The sequence below is a fragment of the Sinohyriopsis cumingii genome, chromosome 6 (assembly GCF_028554795.1).
Source record: "Sinohyriopsis cumingii isolate HCF-2022 chromosome 6, ASM2855479v2, whole genome shotgun sequence".
Lineage (NCBI taxonomy): Eukaryota > Metazoa > Mollusca > Bivalvia > Unionida > Unionidae > Sinohyriopsis > Sinohyriopsis cumingii.
In genome coordinates, this window is record NC_142966.1 from 84497045 (window position 1) to 84517991 (window position 20947).

The 20947-nt window shown below is 34.0% G+C and overlaps 2 protein-coding genes across 12 annotated transcripts in view; one reads left to right on the forward strand and one right to left on the reverse strand.

Annotated features, from left to right (window-relative positions):
* LOC149797356 (scavenger receptor cysteine-rich domain-containing protein DMBT1-like) overlaps positions 1-381 on the forward strand; it is a 53138-nt gene extending 52757 nt beyond the window's left edge. For both annotated transcript variants that reach the window (XM_089962115.1, XM_089962116.1), the window contains exon 12: positions 1-381. This exon is cut by the window's left edge and continues 79 nt beyond it. The gene's annotated coding sequence lies outside the window, so the exon portion shown is untranslated.
* Positions 382-3354: 2973 nt separating this feature from the next.
* The window catches only part of LOC149797357 (guanylate-binding protein 7-like), a 103441-nt gene continuing 85848 nt past the window's right edge, over positions 3355-20947 (reverse strand). For all 10 annotated transcript variants that reach the window (XM_089962125.1, XM_089962123.1, XM_089962118.1 and 7 more), the window contains one exon: positions 3355-6968. In XM_089962125.1, the coding sequence (XP_089818251.1) occupies positions 6625-6968 (344 nt within the window). In that variant the 3' untranslated portion in view covers positions 3355-6624. The remainder of the gene's footprint in view (positions 6969-20947) is intronic.

Below are 20947 nucleotides of genomic sequence, written 5' to 3' on the forward strand. Positions count from 1 at the left end.
ACTCGTACGACACCGATGACACACATAACTCAAGTTGACATCTCTAGCATTTGTTAGTATTAGGCAAATCTCGCATTACTTGATAAACATAATATGGTAAAGTGACGCAGTTATTTCAAATAACATGATACATATTAAAATAATTATGTTACAAAATGAAACAAGGCCATTGACATTTCAGAAGAAGAAAAAAATGTATTAAGTTATTTATCATATTCTCTTCACTTCAATTATTAGTTCTAGTCATTTCATTCTTTTCTCAAGTAAAGAAAAACATGATTTTATGCATTTGTTTAGTTTGTTAAATTCATTATTATGTAATGAAATAATGTTCATTTGCCTCCATTTTGTCGAAACAATAAATCAACAGGGATTGCGGAATTTGTAATGTCTTTAATGATTGTTAAATATCTTTTTTTCAGTTTCAGTATTCTTTAGTACAATTAATGATCTCCGTTAGTGTTAATGTTACTTTTCTTTGGTAGAGCGTCCGCCACAGAAGCGGGAGGTCGTGGGTTCGAACCCCGCCGATTGATACAAAAACATACAAAAATGGTACTAACAGCTGCATCGCTAGGCACTCAGAATTAAGAGGAAAGTGTTAAGACTGGTCGGCCTGGTGTCAGGATAATGTGACTGGGTGGGACATCATGATATATGTCTGCGGCATGATGCCGCAGTGCTAGACATCACTATAAACTGCCACACTGCAGACATCGTAGATATATGACTGAAATATTGTTAAAGCTTTGTTAAAAATCTAAATCACACAAACACACACACACACACACTTTCTTCGGGAACATGTTTTCAGTTTCAGTCTTTAATTATTTGAGAGTGATGTTTAGGTTGTATATGATGAGTAATATTCCATCTGGAAGGAGGATGTGTTACCTTACAAACATGTAACTCTTTTGTAACCTGTGCACTTCTATAAGATGAGTAATATTCCATCTGGAAGGAGGATGTGTTACATTACAAACAAGTAACTCTTTTGTAACCTGTGCACTTCTATAAGATGAGTAATATTCCATCTGGAAGGAGGATGTGTTACATTACAAACATGTAACTCTTTTGTAACCTGTGCACTTCTATAAGATGAGTAATATTCCATCTGGAATGAGGATGTGTTACATTACAAACATGTAACTCTTTTGTAACCTGTGCACTTTCTTTGTAGAGTGCATTTCCTAAATTAGATCATTTTATGTGAACATATTAACAAACCGAGGTTTCTCATAATCGATGCCACCTCATATGTTGGTACGTAGATGTTCTGAAACATACAAATTGTACTACAGTAAGATGTAACTTTCTGTACAGATAATGCCCACATAAACTATTAGTTACAGTACAATTTATAAATTTTGATTGTTTCAATCATCCTACTGTACGATAATTATGGCCGCTATCAAAGTTTTCAATACATTAGCTTATCGTTCCGTTAAAACCAGTTACTCTGCAAATTAAATGTATTAATCTAGTTTGGTAGCAGAGATCGCATGCAAACATGACAATAGACACAGAGACGCTAGAGGTTATATTATATTATATTATATTTTATTATATTATATTATATTATATTATATTATATTATATTATATTATATTATATTATACATATATATATATATGTGTGTGTGTTTGTGCGTATCCATGTGTGCGTATATATATATATATATATATATATATATATATATATATATATATATATATATAAACACACACACACACATATATATATAGAGAGAGAGAGAGAAAAAAGAGAGAGAGAGATATGATCTGGAAGAAATGATGCTGATGATGATCTACGTTCCATATAGAGGTAAGGAAAATATGTCTTGCAGCTGTAGCGATGATATGAACAAATATTTGAAAGACAAATATTCAGCATAGTTCCAGAAAAATAATGGGGATCAAAATAACTTGTTATTTTATGGTTGTACGCATTTATCATACATTTCAGACATAAAACATCGTCTACAACCAAACACAAACTATATAGCTTAAATTCTTTTCAAAAAATATATTTGGTTTTTAACATTCCGAAGCCAAATCTAATTTGGCAGGTTGTATTATAGCTTTCTCGGGTGATACATAATGATACAGATGACAAATTAAGCGCTGTACACTGTTGCATTTCTTTTTATCACCTGGTCATACTAGTTTGCTTTTTATTTTAAAATGGATGATACTGAATGTTTTATGTGTAAGCATAATGTAAACGTTTCTAACCATCCAGTTTAGTAATGTCGATCATTGTAAACTGGTAATATGTTTTAGGCCAAACAGGTTTAAAGCAAACAATTTATAAAGACACAATATGATAAATAAGAGGTTCGATAGCTTGTGTGGAAGGGCTGTGCTAAATGTACAATGTATGTGTTGTCCAACAGCTGAAATGTAATTAAAACCTTGGCTGCTATATCAAAAGGGCAATAACCTAGTCAGCACAAGCTCCAATATAGCTAAGAAACTCAAGCTTACTGAGCTCCATAAGAGATTAAATTCAGCAACATCTGTTGGGAAAAATAAAAATCGCCTCTCTTATTTTGAAATGCTTGAGTCAATGGAAATTTATCGAACCTGTTCTACTTTCGAGAGTGCTCAAAATGCAAAAATAACTTAGCGCATATGTGAACCTTTTTGACGTTATGACGTTTATATCTTCATTTCCTTTTAAAGCTTTTGACACCGTAACATTATATAGCATCAGGTAAGTGTGACTCTCGTTCGTAATACATCTCAATGTTAACATAATGAATTTGGTGAGTCCGAAAATCTAATTTTGCTGTATCGCTAATTGGTGCGGCTCGCTCCAAAGAAAATGCCCTCCCTGACTGCTGTGAGGAAATAAAACCTCATCGAGGTTAATCGTTACACATGTATAACTAAATGCCACTCGAACAAAAATTAACTGTAATTACTTTAATGATGCACTATGGTTGGTAATCATTGTAATGGAGCAGACCAACCTCTTTTGAGAATATTATATGAAAATCTTACAGGCATATAGCGTTATTACGTTTCATTAATCACTATACAATTTAGTCATGACTACCTTTACATTTTTAAATTTAGGATAACTGTTTCAGCTCTGTAATTTAAACAAATAAAGTACCGTAAATTCTCGATTATCAGTCGATTCGACTATAGGTCAACCTACCCTCCAATTTAGGGCTGTAAAATGGGAATTTTTCTGTGACCCTCAACGTCGAAGAGGTTTTGTTAGGAAGTTAAATCCGTCTGCAAGAGGTGATATGGTCAGTGAGACATAGCTGCTCTTGGATAAAAAGAAGTCAAACTGGATAAATGGATAGACAGACAGATAGGTCAAATAAAGACAAACCCAGTATACAATAAATGCTTTTGTGTTATTTAGTTGAGCATGTACAAATAAATGGACAACTCACAATTGCTCCAGCCTCATGTAATGGCATGCATATAGATTAACATTATAAATCCATTTATATAATAAAGTCATGCACTGCATTGTGATAAACAGGAATAAAAATCGTAATCCAGAATGAAGTGATTCTCAGTATCACATAATATGTATTGTAATTAACAAGGTGAACCTTTTCGTAATTCACAGTATATTGTAAATGTTACTGTATGAAATCATTTGGTTCAAAGCAAACAAATTGGTCTTCAGAGTTACCAAACAAAGTTATGAATTCCTTCACTCTCACCCGGATATCGTAAATATCTTCCGACCTCGGGTTCCTCGTCTGATTCATCATCCAATTCTAACTATATCGTTACTGTCATCTGGTGGTACTTCAATATTCGTCTTATCTCGAATGAAAACAACAAAACGATATGCGAGTTTCATCCATGTTTACTATGAACATCAAATCAAACTCGTTTTGCTTCCTCGAGTTGATAACACATTTTTGTAAAATTACCTACTTTCTCTCCAGCATCGACCAGCAAATTGTGGGCTATGTGAGTGTGTTTTCCAAGTGCAAGTCTATGATGATGCATAAATCGTGTCCACCATCAGCTAAAACTTTAAAACTTTCATCAGTGTTAGCCTTGGTAGTGTAAAGGGCATTAAATATAATGTAATTTCAGGTGTCTGCATGCCCATTTTGATGCTGCTCTAGAATCCACTCATTCAAACCCAACTCCCAATTTGTATCAGGGCTTTCCGTTCGAATTTTCGTCAGATCTATGGCACTATTAACTATATTTTTTCTTGCGCCAGTCAGGCAACTGTTTTTCTGAAACCATAATTCACATTCAGCTGTGCGATTGTTATCTTTCTCTGCAGTTTAAATTCTTTAACTTACATGCTACCTCGCATCCATTACGTATTCATTTCCCCATACTGGCGTCTGTACACAAGTTGGCAATTTACAATGTATGATAGCTGAGTGACAAATTACGCTGTAACGGACAGAACAATGACAATTCATAAACTTGGACCATTAGCTATGTGTTGGATGAGCTGGGGTCTTTTGCGGTAAGGGGACTTTTGTTCATAAGGTGTTAGAAATATCATCAAAGGCTTAGAGAATGTGTCAGTTGCGCCGCATGATCAAAGGGACACAGCATGACATCGAACAAGTACCAAGGCATACTCAAAGGATTGTCCACTGAGGAAAAAAAAAAGCAATGTTGCCTTTCCATGCTAAAGGGTTAATCTTTATGTAAGTGCACACACGTTTAATTTATAAAAGGCACATAACCAACATTTATTCAGATAAATGCTACATGATAATGAAAAAATGATAAAGACTGAAATTTTGAAACTGTTTTGGGTGAGAAGGAATTTCGGATTGTGGCTAAGTACATTGATGTTTAATTTCCTTGCACCCCATACAATTAGTATGATGTCCGTAGCTGTATAAACGGTTATCGTTGCTAACATCTAAGCAAACTAAAACAGAGTTTTGTCAGTATCACAAACATTTTCGAGGCATTATTTCTGATACATCTTCATTTCTTTCTTCTTACATCGATCGATTATTATAAAGAAAATGTTTAAGGTGTCCAAGGACTTGTAATACATGACATAATTCTGTGTCCCAACATTTACAGGTCATAAAAGGTACCTATGTAAATAAGTATGGGTTTCCCAAGACTTAACGTATCCCAAGATATACAGTCATTACCTTTTTGTTATATCTCGCTTTTTAGACAACAACTACTCTGCACTGAAACATTTTTAGTAGAAAAGTTTGACTTTTATGGTATAAATAAAACTATTAAAATCTTCTTACCATGTATAAGTCCGATTTAATTTTACAGAATGAGAATACTATGCATTTAATTCCTTTATGTAATATTTCTCAGCAGATAAACAATTCGAAATCTCTAAAATATAAATCTCAGACATTAAAATTATTTTGTATTGCGAAAACACATTAGTATCAACACTTTACTTTATTAATTTATAATTTAACCAATCCTCACCTGGGGCTGTCTGACATATATGCATTAAGAAACGTACTCCCTAGATCACGTGTTATTTTCTGACCACCATTCAAAAGTGAAGGCAATTTTGACCAAAAGTAGGATGTTGACATGAACTTGGCAATTTGCGCTTGATTTATGAATTGAAATAATACATACATGTAATCTAATAGTACTGTCATAGACTTAAATCAATATAAAATGTCATTGAACCACCTAACTGAAACAAATTCTGTATTATAATATAATATAATATAATATAAAATAATATAATATAATATATATATATATATATATATATATATATATATATATATATATATATATATATATATATATATCCTCTGCGTTTGAGAGAGAACTTTCTGACATATAGCATAACTTAATAATGAAGAACAACACAATATCAAAATCTAAACTTTTGAGAAGTGCTACCTTAAATATCTCCCGTTTTGTACGACTCGGTTGTTTCTAACGAAATGAACGTATATTAAACATTCATCTTACATGAAAGGCGACGTTGGGAGAAGCACCAACACTTGAGTTACTGCATCAAACTTTTTACCTTAAAGTGATGGTTTTTACCGAGGTATGACTGAATTAAACATTCAGCAAAATAAAGTGAAAATTAATTGAATGAGAAAATATATCAGGTACGACTGAAAATGTTACAAATAATACAAACATATATGCTTTAGTAAAATTAAGCCTTCAGAAACTAAGACGTTTTCAAAATATATACATTTCTTGTTAAGGAAGTTGAATGAATCAGTAAAAATGGATAAAGCACTTTTTAAAAAAGCAGGCACATTGAACGTTTTCGTGCAAATCTTTGAGCTGAGACTCATAAATACTCCAAAATCAAGTCATCTCCTGGAAAGTGTTCCAGATATCTGTTAAGATTTCGCTAAAATGAAACAGACTGAAATATTTTGCACACTCCCAGCACCTTCACTTAAAGTTTTCCGTAAAAGCAAAGATTCACGCTGTATAAACAAACGCATGAGAAAGGTATGATCAACATCACACTATAATAAAACTCATGATATCAAGGATGTAAAAAAAATCGTAGAACACCATTTTGTAAATGGAAATGTCTTATCGAGAGGATCATTTTCATCATCAAGCCCAAATGCCGCTTGAAAAACAGATTGGTGTCATAATTTTTTTTGTATCCTAAAGAAAAGTTTCCTTTTGGATACCATTACCAAAACAATTTCTTCACGGCTCTACCAAAGAGACTAAGGACGCCCTCTTTATGATATTCGGAAAGTTCCTCTTGCAATTGTTTAGCATGCGAGCTGACTCTCTCTGCCTCTTTAGAAAATCCTTCGTTTTGTAAACGTTTTATCTCCTGAAGACGTTGATCTAGAACGATCTGCATGTGAATCCGTTCCTTTTCTATCTCATCAGCGAAATTTAGCTTCTGCTTCTCCAAAGCCTCTTGGTACATTTGGGTCTTTTCCTCGTGTAATCGTTTCTTTTCCTCCTGCAAACTCATATCTGCTTGCTTCTGCCTTTCTATATCTGCAAGCTTTTGTCTTTCAACTGTAATAAGAATGAGACGAATAACAACATTAAAGAATGTTTGAAAACAAAAATATTTTAAACCAGTTTTCCAAGTTAAAAATCTCAGTGAAGTGACGGGAAATGGGTATCACTGGTAGGATGGCAAATAGCATTAGTGCATGAGTAATCTGTCTGTAGTGGACATAGATTTAGGGAATAAGTATGAATAGTATGCTGACTGGTAGAGGATGTAACCAGGCTGAATACTGAACTTATCAATAAATTATCTAGGCATCAAGAAATTGACAGTGCATGGTACTTTAATGGATCTGTGTATGGCAAAACCAAATCAGGAAAAAGGATAAAATTAGACATCTATGATGAAATTGATGAGAAAATTAGATTATAAGTGTAATATGCAATTCTGTGAACTTATGAAATTGACCGAATAGGTATGTGAACTTTAGTTTTTATACTCCTTTTTCTACTCTAATTTGTTTTAATATTTTGTTTATAAGACATTTCTTTCCCTCACCAATTTTATCCTTAATTAATATGTTTGTTTATTCGCTGGTCCACTGTTATATCTCTCCCTAATAAATTCTCTCACTAGTTTATAAATCATCTTTCACTCTTATACTCTCATATACACATTTACTCAGTTGTTTACTCACTTTTCTCAACATTAGTCTTCCACGATAAATCTCTCAGTCTCACATTTTTTGCTCATACATTCAATCACCCACCACTTCCATGTATGCGCTCTTTCACCCTTTCTTTTTCTTCCCTTTTACCCCTTCTTTCATTCATTAAGTTGTAATTTATATTCTTTTTAGTCTGTGCCATTTGGTTTACAAAACTGTCTTAGCTCCGGAAAGGTCTGTCAGAGGTGCATAAGAGTTATCGCAAATGGAGTTGTTTCACTTGTTGTCCATAGTATACTGTATCAATGTTAAACGCAGCCAAAGCTACAGCATTTACTGTAACACCATGGATGATTTTATTATGGATGTTTGTATTCTGTGTGAGTGTGAGTGTGAAAGCCATGCATATGATAAACTCAAGGTGATAATTACTTCATACATTCCTGTACAAGAATATGTATGTGTAAAATTTCTGCTGTTTTCATGGATAATAACATAAAAATTATATCTATTAATGTTAGAGGCCTGCAAGGTTCAGTCTTAAAACGAAGGGATATTTTCCACTGGGTAAAACAAAAGAATGTATCTATAATATGCTTGCAAGAAACTCATAGTACAAAGAACGATGAAATATATTGGGCAGCTGAATGGGGATACAAATGTATATTTAGCCACTGCTCTAGTAAGAGTGCTGGGGTTGCAATATTTTTTAGAAATACTTTTGAATTTATAATTCATAGAGAAAGATGTGACAGTCAAGGGAGATTTATTATTTTAGATATTATAATTAATGGCAACAGAATAACCCTCGTGAATTTGTATGGTTATAATGATGATAATCCTAGCTTTTTAGAAAGTTAAAGGCGGAGACTTTATTTTTTGAGAACGCATCAATTATAATGTGCGGAGACGAATACTGTTCAAGACTTAGATTTGGATACTTATAATATTTTACATGACAAACACTAACAGTCTAGGGCAGCGATTCAAGACCTGAAAAACGAATTGGAATTAATTGATCCCTGGCGAAATTCCAACCAAGACTTAAAGATGTATACCTGGAGGCAAAAATCTCATTTGAAACAAAGTAGACTAGATTACTTTCTTGTATCGGATGACATTCATATGAATACAGCTGATGCTTGTATCTTACCAGGGTACAAGACTGATCATTCAGCTATTGTTTTGAGTGTGGCGTTTTCAACGTTTCCAAGGGGAAAAGGATATTGGAAATTTAATACCCAACTGTTGAGGAACATTGAGTATACTGATTTGGTCAAAAAGTGTATAACTGACACTGTAAATGAATATTATGTAGGGGGAAATAAAGATGACTCTCTCCATGTTTCTCTTTCCTGTAACGACCAAATGTTCTTTGAAATTTTGAAAATGAAAATAAGATCTGAAACTATATGTTATTCTATTAGGAAATCAAGAGAAACGGAAAAAATTAAAGAAAATTGAGCAGGAAATAATAGAAATTCAGAGGGGACTGTCGAATAACATAAATGGGGAAATTCTGGAAAATATAGAGAGAAAAAAAGCAGAATTAGAGGAATCAAGGAAAAATACATAGAAGGTGTTATATTAAGATCTAAACCTAGATGGTATGAATTTGGGGAAAAAAGCACAAAGTACTTTTTAAATCTAGAAAAAAGAAACTATGTTAATAAGACAATAAAGGAAATTATTTTAGATGATGGGACAAAAATATCTGACTAAATAGATATTTTAGAAGCACAAAAACGGAATTGTTCAAAAGTAGAATTGCTCAGCTTGATGACGAAGCTACTCAAGAAACTCGAAATAGATTTTTTAATCACAATATTAAACTTAGTCGAGAGGAAAGAGAATCATGCGAGGGTCTGCTTACAATTAATGAATTCGGTATGTCTCTAAAACGGATGGAAAATGGGAAAAGTCCTGGCTCTGATGGATTCACTGTAGAGTTCTATAAATTCTTTTGGTAGTCTCTGGGGGGATTTATATGTAGATCAATAAATTACGGACATACTGTAGGAAAACTTCAGATTTTCAGACTCAAGGAGTCATCACATGTCTACCAAAGGAGGAAAAAGACAGAAGATATTTAAAAAACTGGAGACCTATATCACTTTTAAATGCTGATCATAAGATTTCTTCGGGAGCAATTGCAGCTAGGATTAAAAAGGTTCTTCCATCAATAATCAGCGATACTCAGAAAGGATATATGAAGGGTAGATTCATTGGAGAAAACACCAGACTATTATATGATATCATGGACCAACTTGAGAATGAAAACAGATATGGTTTATTATTGTTAATAGATTTCGAAAAAGCCTTTGACTCAATTAACTGGATCTTTGTGGAAGAAGCTCCACAATCTTTTAATTTTGGTGATTCCGTTTGTAAGTGGTTTAAACTGTTTTGCAATGACTCTAATAATTGTGTTATAAATAATGGAATATGTCATCTTTTTTAGACTTGAAAGAGGATGTCGTCAAGGAGATCCCCTTGCACCTTATTTGTTTATCATTGGGGTTGAGATTTTAGCTATAACTTTAAAGCAAAACGTGGATGTACGGGGAGTAATCTTTGACGCCAGTGAATATAAATTGGGTCAGTATGCCGATGACGCTTTTACTCTTCTTGATGGATCTAGTTTTTCTCTTGAAGCAACTATGAATATCTTGCTAGGTTTCTCTCTATTATCGGGACTTAAATGTAACATAATAGAAACAAAAGCTATTTGGATTGGAAACAGGAAATTTTCTAATGAAAGAATATGCCCCGAAATGGGCCTAATTTGGTCCTCTTCGAACTTTGCACTCCTTCGCATAGAATTTTCTCCAGATTTACAACAGATGGTGGAAAATAATTATATGAAGAAACTAACAAAGGCAAAACGAATACTGGCAAGCTGGAGTCAAAGACATCTGTCAATAGTTGGTAAAGTATTATTGCAAGGACTCTTGTTCTGCCCATATTCATACATCTTTTTTCAGCACTCCCTAACCCATCAGCAAAAGTTGAAGCAGAACTAAATCGCACGTTATTTAAATTTGTATGGGGTGGAAAAGTAGAGAGAATAAAACGTGATATACTAGTTTCCCCAGAAAACGAGGGAGGACTAAATATGATACATATATTTTCATTCATTAGGTATATTAAGATAAGATGGGTTAAAAGATTGCTGGAAAAGGAAGATGGAACGTGGCAGAACTTAGTCAATACAACTATACTCAGAAATAAAAAGGATATTTGGAATTTAGGGAGAAGGAAATTAGAAGAATTTAGTAAGTTCATTAAAAACAGTTTTTGGAGAGATGTAATTTTGGCAGTATCTAAATGGAAAGAAGAACCGCAAAGTCCTAACGAGTATCTATCCATGAGTATTTTAAATTTTGTCCCCCCTAAAATGATTTATCAATACAAATCCTGGACAGAAGCTGGTTTTGAAATTCTGAACGATCTAGTAGATGATCACGGCAATTTAATAACTTTTGCGATAATAAAACAAAAAACTGGAAGCGATGATTTCTTGAAATACTTCTCCTTAATATCCAAAATTTCTAAAGCATGGAAAGATGCCATAAAAAACCACCTAGTACATAATAATTTTGATAAGCAGGAGGATAAAATAACGAACTTGCGAAAACAAGATTCACTCAAGTTTGTTTACAAAGATCTTTTACGGGAAACTAAAAGGCAACACACTGCGAAGCAAGAAGCTTGGATGCAAGTATTTAATAAAAATATAAGTAGTGAGGAGTGGTCTGATATATACAGCCGGGCAAAATGCTGTACCAAGGATACCAAGTTGATCTCTTTTAACTTTAAATTAATCCATAGAATAATCGCTACTAATGATTTTCTTAAAAGAATTAACATATTTCATGACAACAAATGTACTTTCTGTAACAGTGAAACTGAAAGTATTGAGCATCTCTTTTATGACTGCAGTATTACTTCACATTTTTAGTACCGTTTTATTGAAGTTTTTGCACCTTTTTGCCCAAATATTGTACATCTGTCCAAAAAAGAAACATTTTAGGAAGTGAACAACTGGACAGTTTGGGTAATTTTCTGCTTATTTTGGCAAAATATTATATTTATACTTGCAGATTCAATATGAAAAATCCTTCTATTTTTGCTTTTAAGCAAATAGTTGCAATGCATAAGAACATTGAAAAATACACTGCTAAGGTAAATAAAAAAGAGGACCAATTTCTTCAAAAATGGACCTCAACAATGAACATTTAACTTGTCTCTGACTTGATGGTAAACAGGAACAAAATATTGTAATATCACAAAGGCCATGTCACCTAGATTGTCTGCCATATGCATGTGTATATGCGCGTGTGTGTGTGTGTGTGTGTGTGTGTGTGTTTTCTTTTTTACTTTCTCTGTAGATTATATTTATCATCCCTAGATTATCTGATAACCAGAAATGTTTGATTGTAAGGTGACCCTGGGATTGTTCCCCGACCCATTGGTCAACCGATTACGGGGTTAATTAAAAAAAAAAAAAAAAAAAAAAAAAAAGATGAATAGTATGTTGCCCTTCAGGCCACGAAATACTTCTTATTGGGGAAAGTATTATTTATAAGCAAAATTCTAAGTATGAGAAGCATTAAGGAATACATCACAACAAGAAGGTTTCTTTTCTTCAGTTTACCGACTTAAGAATTGATTTGCCCTTCCATACATGAATACCATCGACGGGTGAATAAGTATCGAATAGATTAGGGCAATGTGTCTTTTCTGGGCTAGGATATACTGAGTAGTCAATTACACTATGTCACTCTTCAGGCCATGAAGAACTATATAAAAAAAACTTGACTGTTGTGCAAATCGACAATTATATGGCTATCTGAAGCTGAATCGAAATTGCCATATAAAAGACAAACATAACTCAACACATGATAAAGAATGCATGTGAACAGAACTTACATACATTGGTGAAATATGTAATGTATCACACACACACACACACACACACACACACACATATATATATATATATATATATATATATATATATATATATATATACCAAAAAAAATGTTCACAAGGTGTATAGCTAGACAAGTAAAGAGTGCAGACAGCACTCCCAATAAAAATATGCGAATTACGAAAAAGGTGTAACGAAATACACCTATAATATAAACATTATATATAGACCTGCAAACACAATGGGCGATTTACATTAAAATGGGCCTAACGGAACGATTATGGCCTTAAGTTCATTACCAAAATCCTGTGATAACGACATTTATCAAACAAAGTAACCTTCCACGCGTTAAACATATACGATATTGAGAAACCACATCATTCAAGGGTGTCCCAAGACTATATTGCAAAAATGAGAACTGATCAAGGTCAGAACACTATATCGTCCCGCAAATCAGATATGACGATTTTGTTCCTTGAAATGTAGATCTTGCGTTCTAGGTGGTAGGCATAAGTAAAGCAATCAGTGAGTTAAAAATGTCCATAGAAAGTCTAGATAGCCATTGTTATGTTTGGTAAAAATCTAATAACGCATTCTAGATATTTGTCCCACAACGCCACTGCTCATTAACAGTTACATGGAATTTGAGTGCAATAAAAAATGTCATATAATATGAGAATCCACAATTAAAAAACAAGAAACAATTGCTCGTTCCTACCTCTGACGGACATGACATGAAGGTCCCAACGATATGCATGAAACGTTAAATATGAAGTGGCACGGCCACAATATTTACACCAATTCTGAACGGTTACACAAATATAGTAAGTTTATTTTAAACAACTTAAGTTTACTCACAATGATGACATAATATATTTATATGACCTTGATAATCATCCAACATATCTACCATGTACCGTTTAAATGTTCAACACTTAAAAAGAAAATGACATCAAGAGATCCCCAACCCATACACTAATTAAAATCACTGCTGTCATCAATGGGGCATATAAACGAACTGTCTCGTTTTTTATTATTTAATATTATCCACCATTATGCAAAAATGTATTTATCATCATCAGATTTGATAGGTTCCAGTATTCAGCTCAACATTTACTTATATTTTTACCCAAACATCATAATAAAGGAAATGTTTCACAGGTTTTCAATATCATCACGAACAATTCATGAACTGTTCATGAACTGGGTTCACGAACCATTTATTTAAGTCCTTGAAACTGATCATGAACTGAAAATGATCAATTCATGATATTTTGATTTTATAACATGTTCATGAACCCACGTGTCACAAAATGTCCATGAACAATGAATAAATTATTCAAGGACCGACTTTATGATAAGTCCATATAAATTCACAAATTTGGTCATTCTTGTTCATGAGTAACAATGTTCCTCATGAACAGTTCTTATAAAGATTTGATGATCTGAGGAACCAACGACTACCTGCATCATGAAGCAACGTTGGAAGTGAGAGGTTGCACAACAGTAAATAACATGGTGTGTGTACAACAGTAAACATTCAACATGTATCATTTTAAAATACTCTTCTTTAATTTGTGATAATTTCGCAGTTGTTATTCATTTGTTGTGATTGTCTTCTGTAATCTTTTATTGAAACTGTCTCGATAAGCTTGGGTTTATTTGTGGTAGACCAATTGTTCAAGCATATTTAATTTTCACAGGTCAGTGGAGTGTCTTGGGGTTTCCATTGATAACGAATTCTATTCAGAGACTGACTTTTCAGATAACTCGTCTTTCTTCCATGCAAATCATTTGATCGCATCACTCTCATTATAACTAGTGAATGTGTGCATCTGTGACTTGCGCTGTTCCATCTGATCACCCGATTGTTTATTATTTGAATCTTTCACGTTTCTGCAGCGGTCACCACGTAATGCCCCTTTCACTTTGGCCTCACCATCTTCCAGTTTTCGGATTTTCTTCCTTAACCTGCCAAATTCATCCTCTAATTAATTTACGTTTATACTGTCTGATCTGAAAGACCGATAAAGCTAGTTTCTTGGTATAGTCAACTTGACAAATATATATATAAGACTTTTCACAAAAAGTTCGCGATGACTAGATCAAATCTATTAAGCTTGAAAGACATATCTTTATCAGAAAGCTTGCACATACACCACGTATTCTCTGATTTTATGAACCATTCCCGGCTCTACTAATCATTAGCCTCATTTTATTTTGCCCCAAGCTAAAACTATTTTGTAATGCTTGGTTCATAGTGACCTTAACCTGGACAATTTGATCCCCATATCAATAGGTTTCATTCAAGGTATGGAATCTTTAATTGTCTTCGCGCAGAAATCAAATTGTAAATGAAGAGTCAGACACATGGATGGATGGATGGACATGACAATAACAGCATATGCCACGCAATATTATGAGCGTATACACATGTTTAAAACGCCTACCATTGTTCTCAGCTTCGACTAATCAGGTTATATGTAATGATATAATGAATGTAGATCGGCACTAAAGCCATTCCTAATTGCAGTTTTTAAACTCTGATGATACTGCAGTCGATTTGACTGCTGGCATGCGGTTTTGAGGAAGGCACGTTAATATTGTCAGCTCAGGGCCCGATAAATTTGTACTGGATTGCAAGAACCAGTTCACTGTCTGTGGAGACAGTTCATTTTCAATTGACATCTGGTCCTTCTGACCAATTTATTTATTTCTGTTCAATCGATCTGTATAATAGAATTTCCACTTGTGTCAAAGAGCCCAACCACACCTTGAACCTTTCATTAAGAGTCATCCAAAGGAGTTTTCTGTTACATTGTCAAACAAATTCGTTGCAGTATTGTCTCATTTTGCATGGTTCTTGTTCATATATCTTCTTTCGTTCCGTATTAGCCCATGTAGAACCTTTTAAGTAACCTGGTGCATCATCATCATCATGTTCACCTGCAATATACATAATCCAAAATGCATACAATGCATGGCAAATGTGACATAAAGACAAAAAGACTAAGCCTTTCTAAATCGGCTTGCTGTGACATTCAGTGAATGTCATTGGACAAGGTACACCTATGAGCAAAGAGTATATTCTCCGAGTTATAAAGGTTAGCTACATATGCGTATATCAAATGAACAAGTTAACATATGTTTCGTTTGCTATTTGTTGCTTCAAGACCTGAAACGTTTACAATTTCCAGCACCACTATTATATTTACAATGCATAATTGCAGGGGCAAAAGAAAACATGTGGTTCCAGTAAACAACCATATTTCATGTGAATGGTCCAAACACTATAACCTTTTATCACATATATAAAAATTAAATATCAGTACTGACCATGTCCAGGTTTTCATATCAGAAGTTTACCTTGGCAACTGTGATATAAACTACAATTAACAGTGTTAATATCAGCAAGGTGAAGCGCCTGCAGTCAACCGGGAAACTTTGTTAGTGGACAGTTGTTCATAAAGTGTGACATTGTCTGCAGAGCTCCACAGCAACATGAAGAGTCAGTGACCTGGCCCTTTCGAACATGGTTGACTGCACAACGACCCTGTCCTGTCCAAAAGTGGTTCAGTGTGTTCCACATATGACGTGGAAGGTTGAAGTCATGATGGCAGACAGATGGCTCCGATAATGATCTGGATAAAGGGTAACACTACAAAAATTAGTATAGACCTTCCATACCTATTTTTCACAGACCATTACCAGAACCACAGGGGCCTGAGTGGATGAGTGATCTTTGATCACCGTTCCGGATCACTGCATCTCACCTATGTTTGTGTGGATTCGAGTCTCAGGCTCAGCTTACGTGGTTGCGTGAGAAATCCTGCAAGTAGCTTCTCGTGGGTCGGTGGTTCTTCCCGGGGTATTCCAGGGTTCCTCCTCCACCAGTTATACTGGCCGCCACATATATCCTATCTTGTGCTGGAAATGGCGTTAAACCCTATACCAACAACAACAGCAAAAGCCACACATTTGTATTGTGGTATGAGCTTCATTTTAAAAATCTTTTGGACTGTATCTTCTTATATTTAGTATGTGATTACTGACAGGAAGTTGAGGCATACCATCCCATCTGTTCGGTTGGTCTAGTCACGCCCGATAACTGACAGTTTTTGTTACTTTTGTAACGCATCAGAGGGAACTGATCTGGTTGATTCATTTGTTCACCAAACCACTTTGTCTTGTCAGTGAGAGGTCAATATACCCTTTTGTCACCGGTGTCAACGGTGGAGCCGGTATTGCTACTTGTTGGGTCATGTTATAATTGTTTTGACGAGACCGATTATTGCAGTATCCAATTTGCAAATGACACTATTGTCTTTTAGCCGGTATTCGGCTAAAAAGGTGGATAAAATGTAATCATAGAAAAGTATGTTTTAAATAGGGGCATAAACAAGGAAATGACTAGAAAAATCATTAAATTGTTATTTAGATAACAAGAACTTTGTTAACTTTACTATAGATAAACAAAGTTTTTGTAACGCTAAGTATTAGACTGCGCAAGAGATTTTACATAGTGTTTGGAATATTAAAAAGAGTCGGATTTAATTGGATTGGATCACAAATTATATCCATATCTCCAAAAACTCTAATTTGGGGTCCCATATCCAATCCAGTTTTTGTTAAGGCGTCGCTTATAGGTGGTCAAATATGCAGAAATGTCAGCAAGAAAATGAGATGCCAGCAAATTAGATACTTTCATTATAACAGAGACCCCAAAAATTGCCTGCAGCATAATGAAATTACATGGCAGATTCAATTACAAGTCAATTTATTATACGAGCAGTGTGTGATCAATTGTGCTGAGGAACTATATAACACAGATTAAGGGACAATGACAAATCAGTTTGGTCTCTCTGAGGGCAGCAATTACATTATAAAAGACGGAGTGCAGAGTTGTCAGAGGTTGTGACACTGGCAGATTTGCTTCTAATCATAGTTACAATTGGGAGCTCTACCTTCAACAAAATATCCTGCTAGACATGGAGTTGTGTAGTATCAGTAATATTGAACTTTAAGCACTTGTTATACATATAGCAACTCTTCCTGCACTTGCCGCAGGAACGTGCGCTGCAGGTTCGTTAGGAAGTGCATCTGATTTTGTAGTGCTGATATTACTACCATTTCGCTGTATCATTTCTGGTTTTGTCTGCATTGCCGGTTCTTCATAAGAAATAACTGCAGGTTGTCTTATTATCAATACATCGATCATTTTGTAGATGCATTGCTGTTGCTGTAGGTAATTCACAAGAAGTCTATACAACTTGTCTATTGCTCCAAACAATACTGCCTTACTCCTTCTGGTTTTCTGGCTTTTTGCTTCCCAGCTCTCTCAACGTATGTTCAAGGTCCACCTTGGATTTTATGGAAATATAAATTGCAATTGAGATTTTACAAAGAGATTGCAATTGCTGGCAGAAATTTAACAATATTAAATAATCTTCCTTTTGTTTTATTCATCATTTAAAGTATAACGGTAATTCAAGGTCTGTGGGACACCACTGTTCATAAATTTAGTTGTTTTAACAACCCAACCAAACAATGACTCAGTGAAACAACATGATGCCCACCTCAACCAACAAAGGCCAGTACCGACAGACATGTTTAGCGAAGCCACCAAAATGTACAGTTTGCCCATCAAAATTACATGAATTCACAATGACGGCATACACATTCTGATCAATATTGTCGTCAGCTTTAACATTTTGTTTGATTCAAGTCAAAATTAGTTAATCCCTTATAATTAAACAAAAAGTATTAAAAGCTCTATACTGATCGTACTGGGCATTTGTATTATTCGGAGAATTTTCGTCACTGATTTCATCGCCCTTTTATGTTAATTGTATCTGATTAGAAGTAGGTATTGTGTCACTCTATCTGCATCTATTTCAACTACACAAGTTGGGTATCCCTTCTAGTTTCATCAGGTCGCTATTTACATCTGTATTGGTTAGTACAATCTGAAACATAAACTAGATAGTTCAGGTTGTTTTGTTTTTTTTAATTTACCAAACCATACATCAGAATATAGAAATAGCAATCCTATGAAACCGAAACCAATTATAGACATGTAAATGCCAAGTAGAAGCAGTACAGTACATTTTATCGAGATTGAAAGGAGGGGTACGATTTAGAATGAGTATGAAGCCAGGTAATATTTTAAAGATTCTTAGAACAACTCTATACTGAGTCTGAAAAATCATCCCCTGTTAGTCTTTTTACAGCTAATATATATATATATATATATATATATATATATATATATATATATATATATATATATATATATATATATATATATATATATATATAAAGCAACAAATAGTCATTTAACTTCCATTTAAATGATTATGAATTACCAAGTATACTCATCTGACTTTTGGATGACCATGGCTGTGTACACCTTTCTTCAAAATTCTGCTCTCATCAGGTTATTTTCTTTGTATTCTTCATAATCTCGTCTCATCACATATATTGACTTAAAATAGATGAAGCGGAAGCGATTATCCTCCACGCGAGTCTGCATGATTTGTTCGAGGATTTTACTCCATTGTAGACCGTTTGAGCGCTTCATTGCTTGTGATAAAAGTCCCAGCTGCAGAATCTGCACGCATATATTGACCAGTCATATCGCATCTTCTTCCTCTAATGTTTAATCAGGATAATTATTTACATATTTCCGTTTTTGCGGTAAGATTCCAACTTGTGATTATTTAAATTCAACAACGTAGGCAATAGTTAATGATAACAATGGACGAAAAGGCTTTAAATGCCCAAACATTCACAGGCTTCTATGTTCCAATAACTCTGTGTTATGTCTTTTGTATTCTGCACACAATCTGAGTAAGTACTTTAAGAAAATTAAGGTAAATTAGATGCATGCGGCTATCGTCTGCATGCTACAATAGTCTTAGAAAGTTTGGATAGAAAAATTGTACACGCGCGAAGTATAGCTTTCCATCTCGTTAGCTTTAAAAATGAAAATCTTTTGGAATCCTACTTTAAATATATCTTATCAAATTCTGATTAGCAGTAATGACTGAAGGCCGATTATAACGTTCAGACGAATTTAGATGCCATGTATGAGACCAACATACGGGTTCTTAGAAATTTCCTATGTAGCAAACCAACTGAAACAAGTTGACTATTCTTATGAAAATACTATTCTCAGTGCACTGTAACATTATAAGTTGGATTTATTGAATGATCTACAAGAGATCCTAATTTTATTTTCATTGTTTGTAAAACGTGCTGTGCTTATATTTCTTCATCAATAAACAAACAAAGAATTCCATTTTGATTAAACTATTTTTGCAATGTAGTTTTAATTTTACACCACAACAACCTTTGTGTGCAAGATACATGTATAAAATGTAAATTTATATATCCCCAGTATATTCGTAAAGGCCTTACAACTGTTTTAAACATGGTTTATCTCATGTGCCGATTATAATACTTTAAATGTGTCAATCAATATTTACTTCACCTTTAGAGCAGCAAAAATCTATTTTCGCTGACATTATTTTTGTCACTTTCTCGTATAAATTGTTTTAGAAAATATATCAGAATGGTTTCTTTTCATGCTGCTATTAGCAGAAATGTAGCAGAGATAACTTACTTTCAAACATAACTATGATACATCTAACTGTGACTAAAGTAAGCTTATTTAGGTTTTTATTTGGAATGCAAATTCACCCCAAGTTGCGCTTTCGACTTTCTGCTCAACCAACCATCACGAATCTTATTTGAATATTTAAAGGTGACAGATGATATCTGGCACTTCTCTGGTTTGTCTATTGCACAGCAATGTATTTTAATTTTAAAATGCTTCATTAAATAAATATAAAAAGTTTTGGTCGAGAAGATAGACTCCTGAAAGACCAATCGCTTCCATGATATTATAAAATCCTGGTTTGGAGAGTCAGAATTATAGTTAATCTCAAAACTGTTTTCTTCTAACTTGTTTATATATGTTTCATGAAAGGCATAAATATATAGAGATATCATATTAAGACTCTTGTATTGTTCTCGCTATTCCGTATGTGCACAGTTTAGCTCATGTGGTAATAATTTACCTCATCCTCTTCTGTAAGCACACCGTTTCGCCAACTTGATTCACTTGACATTGTTGTTGTAATGCCATCGTTTGTGTTGATGCCAAATTGAACCTACATGGAAGTTCGGAAGTCGCCTTCTCGCCCGTAAAAAATTAAGATTCCACAAGATGTAATCCTTATTTTTTCCTTGGGTTAGTTTTCATGTCGCTTGTCTCTTAGCTCATCGATCGAAATTCGTAAGCGATTTCAGCAAAGTGATACATGTAACTGATAATATATAGCTTTAGAGATTGATGTCGATTTCATGAACACAAATAATGTGGATTACATGTCAGCAATTATGAGAACCCAAAATAAAATTAAACTTATTCTGTATAA